Source organism: Anneissia japonica, unplaced genomic scaffold (assembly GCF_011630105.1).
Source record: "Anneissia japonica isolate Jap-2015-1 unplaced genomic scaffold, ASM1163010v1 scaffold287965_len1858130_cov191, whole genome shotgun sequence".
Classification (NCBI taxonomy): Eukaryota; Metazoa; Echinodermata; class Crinoidea; order Comatulida; family Comatulidae; genus Anneissia; species Anneissia japonica.
The window spans coordinates 848,459-855,041 of NW_022748342.1; the positions used below are offsets into that span (position 1 = coordinate 848,459).

At 33.7% G+C, this 6,583-nt stretch overlaps 1 protein-coding gene across 1 annotated transcript; it reads left to right on the top strand.

Annotated features, from left to right (window-relative positions):
- The first annotated feature begins 229 nt into the window (after positions 1-229).
- On the top strand, positions 230-4,199 carry LOC117120864. Its single transcript, XM_033265960.1, has 2 exons — positions 230-1,690; positions 2,534-4,199. The coding sequence occupies exons 1-2, from the start codon at positions 461-463 to the stop codon at positions 3,188-3,190; spliced, it is 1,887 nt and encodes a 628-aa protein (XP_033121851.1). The 5' UTR covers positions 230-460; the 3' UTR covers positions 3,191-4,199.
- Positions 4,200-6,583: the final 2,384 nt, after the last annotated feature.

Below are 6,583 nucleotides of genomic sequence, written 5' to 3' on the forward strand. Positions count from 1 at the left end.
CAACAACGTGAGTGAGATTTATTGGTTTTGTTGTAATGAAATATTTAAATATATCCACAAAATGCTGTAGTTTTCATAGATCGAGAAAGCTTGGGGTGTGTTGGATATAAACAGTCACATGACTTGGTTAGAGCGATATAATTGAATTAGAATTGATGAAATGCTAAGACAGCAAAATCATACGTAAAGGAAGCATAAATTAAGCCAAGTTGTTGTGTGTGCCAATGAACACAACGTATGAGTAATGCATAGTAGTGAATTTTCATCGGCATCAGAACACATGAAATTTTATAAGTTTTAAAGTAGAAGCATTTTGTTTTTGAGATTTTAAAAACAAAATTATCAGTTTACAATTCTTACATACACCGAAGGTTAATCTCTATCGAATAAACGCCGAAAAAAAGGACTAGTACTGAAGACGTTTTGAGGCTTACAACTTCTAATTTCGAGGGAGAGCGTCATGGACATGTTGACTAAGTTATTGTGTCTAGCGGTATTGCCCTTGCTGGCCCAAGCAAAGTTTCATCAGACACCGCAATCGCAAGTCGTTATACTGGGTGAAACTGTGACACTTCGATGTGCGGTTACATACATCCCAGAATTAGTTATCTATTGGAAAAAAGGACCTGCCCATATAAGTATAGGCCGCAACATTTTGGCTGATATCGGTGTTGAAAATATAAGACGATATTCAATAGTTGGAGACGAATTAAGTGGAGAATACTTCTTGAAAATTGTTGATGTCAAAGTTGAAGATGCCGGCGATTACAAATGTGCATACGTGAGTAAAACAAGTGGCGCAACATCTCTGCCTGCTAAGGTCGATATTATTATCCCGCCTAAAGCTGATTTTCCAGTCTGTTTATCAACACCTGACCCCGGGGCACATAAACCTGGCTCTACTGTTGAGTTAAACTGTATATCATTGGGAGGCATACCTCGAGCGAATTTGACATGGACTCGTGAAGGAGTTATTCTAGGAAATGTAACATCTAACAACAATAAAGTTACGCGCGTACTTACACCAAAGGATAACGGAGTATATTTCACATGTTCCGCTACAAGTCCAGCTTTGAGAAAACACCGAAAATGTACCATCATGCCAATGAAAATACCACCTTCACCTATGGTCAAAGTCAGCGCAAACGTTAGTTTGGTCGGTGATAATATCACCGCTAGTTGTCATAGCGAAGGTATTCCAGCTATTGGTTCGTATACTTGGTTTATAGATGGTCGTCCGATTGACTTTGTAATTCCACGTTTCTCTGCAATCAATCATCACTTGAAAATACGAAATCTCCGCATGAACGATAATAATGCAATCCTAACCTGCATGGTAACAACTACTCTTGGTTTAACTGGAAATTACAGTACACTACTAAAAGTGGAACTGCCGACAACTACAGTACTTCCCACTACATCTATGACACCAACCAAAAACACTGACACTGCAACGGAATTGTTTTCTATCATTGACGATGAAAACAATGCTGGAACCGGAGTAAACACAAAGAACGATATTGATACAAGTGTAACACGATACAATATGAAACTAATCTTAGCATTGATATTTGGAATGCTCATATTTATCTTTATTATCGTCCTAATGACACTCACTTATTTCTTTGCATCACACACCACTAGACCACGCCAGAAGAAGAGTAGCTATGAAGACTCAACTTTAGGTCCAGTAAGTCATCGAAATTCATTTATTTATATGCCCGCCTTACATCAAGGTGAAAATGGGCAGATTTTTCAACAATCATTAGCTAATGACGAAAACTCTAGTGGTTATATCTCGCAACTGTACGCTAGTCTTGAGAAGCCAAAACATCACATGAGCAAGAGTCAAAGTGTTTCCGCATTGCATAACAAACATATGAAATCTGTTCTTAGTCCAAGTCCCAGTGTCGTCACACTCCCAGTCAACACCCCCTGTGGAGGGCGTAAGGATTTCAGAAACTTTAACAAAGTGCATTACACTAAGCAGCCTTTACGATACACCACGCATGTTGACGCGCCGTTCACCATTCCGGACGACGGAATGGTGACGTTTCACCCACTGCGTCGCAACACCATGGACAATTTTGCGTCCACATCTAATGTGGCAAACAGAGGCGCGTATGCAATAAGACGTGGTTCTGGCTACGAAAATGTTCGCCTTCACGACAATTTCGGCCATGCTGAAATGAATTACGCGCCAAACGAAGATATCTACGTTAACAGAAGCATTGATGAATATCGAAACAACGAAATTAGTGATGACTTTCCACCCCCGCCACCATATGTAGCCGAAGACCAATCGGAACCAAATCCATTCCTTCCAGATTAAATTAATTATTAACGCCCCAAAGCTGCGACTTTGAACTGCATGTACAGCAAAGTATTTTAAAACATAGCATGCGGCAAATGAAATATACAAACGTGTGAGAGAATATATCTTAAAAGAAATTGTGCTTGGATTATTAGTAACAGCTACTTTATTAGAACAAATAAACGAATTGTAACGCAGGAAATTTTCTCTCAATTTCAGAACCAAAAAAGTGAAGATCCTATATGTGACAGAGGTTCAAAGATCAGGCACTTTCCACATTATCCTCAAACGTATGTGTCACAAGAGATCCCATTGTCACCTGATGATCCTATGATGGTAGGATCCCCTGAATTCAGTGGTCTGTCGAATTATCCAGAATCTTCAGCTGTGATTGAAATTGACATTAAAGGAAAGTTAACTGATGAAGAGAAGTTGGAATATAATCAAGCCGCGTTCGATCCAATCATAAATGCAGGATTTGTACGCGAGGCCACGGATGATAACGCCACCGACAATGACGCCGCGGATACTCAAGAAGCTCCAATGGCAGAGCTGGTAGATTCGTCTAAAACCTCTTCAGAACAGTGGGGTGCTTCACAAGATACTGGTTCTGCAAACCACCCGAAAATGGTTAAAGATTTGGATGAGCGTAAAACACACGCAATGACTTCAAATACAGAGAAGAACAGCGCGGAGAATGAGACTTGCGAACATAACACGGAGTCTACAGATGACGTAAGACAAAATGAAACCATAGTGAATAGCGAAGACGATGCTGAGAATTTGAATGACGTTCAACAAACAGAAGCGGGTGATAACAGAGATTCAAATTCTAATACCATTAGGTACTTGCAGCTCGCCGAAGAGGTGGATTAACAACAGAATATACATTTTAAGTAAAATGCTTAACAAGGCTTAGAGAAAACTATCTACAACTTGAAATTTCCACCTGGAAATTAAAACATCAAGAAAGAATTTTAACAATACGATATCTATTATCGATATAACAAATTGCAATAGTCTCTTGTATTCCTTTCAAAGACGTCATTTTTAGTTTACTGGGTTATTGTGTATAATTGTGTAAATATTTGATAGATAAATGAAATAATATATTTCCAAAGATTATATATTATTGTATATAGAAGTATATATTTTTAAATAATCTTTATTGAGGATACAAGTTCCTTATAAATCTATAATATTTTACATATCCTAATATACACAATATAGTGGCATCAAATTTGCTATCCATATAGGCCTAATGTGCATTGGTAGACCTACAGTCTAATACAAAAATTATATAAATTCTGTAATATTATTTATTCAGGACTAAACAAATGACATGAGTTAATGATAACATGTATGAATGTTTCACTTTACAATTATTATAGGCCTAACGTGGATGCGTGCAACCATCGTAAATGCCAAATTAGAAGGGTGCTAGTTTCATGATGTAGACTTAAACAATAATTAACCTCAAATTGCCAATACAATGAATACTATTTTTGTAATTTGTTACAAAATTTAGGAAAAATGTTAAATACAAATTTACAGTAATGAAATAATTATAAATTTCGAACATGGTTTACAGTGGAACACTCTAGAGGAGCCCTAATATTAAAGAAAAAACACAGTATTACTTATTTTATTAAGTCATTAATACATTGGTATTTAAACTTGTCTAGTATTTAAGATAACACTTTCTGTTGTATGTGGTTCAAAAGTACGACCATGATTATTCAGACATCGTGTTCCAACGCATGATTGAACATCCTATTGTAATAATTACGACAGCCTCCTGTTAATATATGCTGATCATTGTTTAGTCAAATAATACTAATTAGGTCAGTGTCGATCCAAAATAAATTGATGTATATAATTTCAATTTTGCTTGTTTTATTTGGATACAATTTCAATATGGAAGGTTTTAAATATTTTAATATATACTTGATGAATATATTTATAATAATAATAATAATAATAATAAAATTAATTATTAATATTATCTATTACTATTATCAACAAATAATAAAAAAGAATAATTATGATGATATGGTTGTGGACGATAAATAATAATACTAATAATAATAATAATAATAAATAATAATAATTTAATACTAATAATTTAATACTAATAATAATTCAAATATTATGTTTAATATTCATTAACATCTTAATAACGATCAATGACATTTTATTCTCACTTTTCAGCAATAAATTTATGTTTTTGATAGAAAATAATCACAATATTTTATAATGTAGTAAAATCTACGATAACTCACAGAACCACATCCTCAAAAATACACATCTAGATTCCATTTCAGCTACCACACGCATTGTACACATCCACTAGTATGAAAATACAAATCTGGCAAACACATTCAAGCTAATCATAACATAAGAAAGGACAAGAAAGGTAAAGATCAGGAACATTTGAAGGGAAAGGAAGAAAGACAAGAAGCAAAAGGGAAAGAAAAATGAAAGGCTTTGGGATGAATAGGAAAGTAACAGGCCTTGAAATGACTCCAATTACTAAAGCATTGTGATAATAACATTTATTGATAATAATCTAACCAATCATTTGAACTTAATTAAACTAAACTAAAACCAAATATTTGATAATAATTTTTTTGGTACATTTGCCTTTGTTTTGTTTTGTTTTTTCTTCTCTGTTGTTGTTAAGCGCCTCGAGGTTGTGTCAACGTGAGGCGCTATATAAATCCAGAATTATTATTTATTATTAATCATGCGAGTAAAAAATACAAATTAACTGTAAAGAATAAAGAAGGTTCTTGGGTGATGTTGAAAAAGAAAGCAATGCTGAGTGTTAATCGTGACTTACGTTTAATCTCTTCATTTACGGCTATGAATAGTCACTGCTACAAAGACAATGGCCAATAACACTGATTTCCTTTTAGTAATCCCACGGGGCAAGAATGGGATATAATAGTGCATATCGCACTATGTTTTGTTAAGAGAACGTTTATTACCAAGTAAATAGATTACAGTGTACATGGCTGGTGTACTTAGTTATTATGTGTCAACTGATAAAAATACCGGTTTATGCTAACAAACCCTCACTACTACCCCCTCCCCCCACCCTTACTACAACGCACCATGCCACTCTACCTCACTTGCCCGCGTTGCTCCGACCAGGCACACTTTTGGGATAAGTGATTTATAGTGAATGTACGTAATGTCAGTAAGAATCTGATAATTTCAATTGCGCATTAATGCTATAAGTAACTTTACTACATAGATTATATCTGATTGAATTTATATCAAATTCTTTTTCAATTTTGTTTGATGTATTAATATAGATCATTCAAATAATGATAATATGTTTAATAAAAATAGCTAGTTCACTTACTAACACACCCACTTATCCTGCTGCCGAACGCATTGTGAAATGATTTGTGTATGCATTAAAACGCAATATTTGGCACAACGCGTTTACATCTATTAAATTATTCTAAAAATAAGTTTCCAAAATCTTCACAAAACGTAATAGTGTTGAGTTTACGAGTTTATTATGTATATTTTCTATACATTCTAAAAATACGCAGACAGTCACCGTCTATTTGCAAAGAAAACAAGGCGCATGTTCTGTTTTGCTTTTTGTAAAATTTTATGTTCGATACTGATAAGCAATTCCCCGATGATAAGGAGTAATTTTCTCTCACTCAAATATCAGTGACTCATTGAGAACTTTGTGCCGATAAGAACTCAAGATTAAATTATGGTAAATTGATCAGTAGATCAGTTTTAATTTTGTTGAAGAACTTGATTTTTTTATGGCTGTCATGCTTCTCCCCATTTCTTAAATTTGTAGCCCTATTATTTGTGTCAATCAAATTATTGTATTTTTCATTGTTTAATGAACACATTTAAACACCTTGTCATTTAATAATTTGACTTCAAAATGTTTCTCTTGTTCATATTTTGGGACTTAAGTGGTTCTTGTAGCTTATGTGGATGGAAATTGATGTAGTTAACTGTTTTACAGTCCTGATAAAATAAATACTTCCTCCTCTCCCCTCCTCCCCATGATGATTCACAAAACAGGAATAAATTATATAACGAGATGTTACATCTTGTTCCAAATTTGAACACTGTTATTATTATTTATTCATTTATATATGTATATATATATATATATATATATATATATATATAACAAAATGTTACATCTTGTTCCAAATTACTGTTATTATTATTTATCCATTTATATATATATATAAATATATATATATATATATATATATATAT

Bases quoted from the DNA above. Each gene is read 5' to 3' on its own strand.
- LOC117120864 (XM_033265960.1), top strand. From the start codon at position 461: ATGGACATGTTGACTAAGTTATTGTGTCTAGCGGTATTGCCCTTGCTG. The intron at 1,691-2,533 runs GTAAGTCATCGA...TCTCAATTTCAG, and splicing joins AAGACTCAACTTTAGGTCCA to AACCAAAAAAGTGAAGATCC.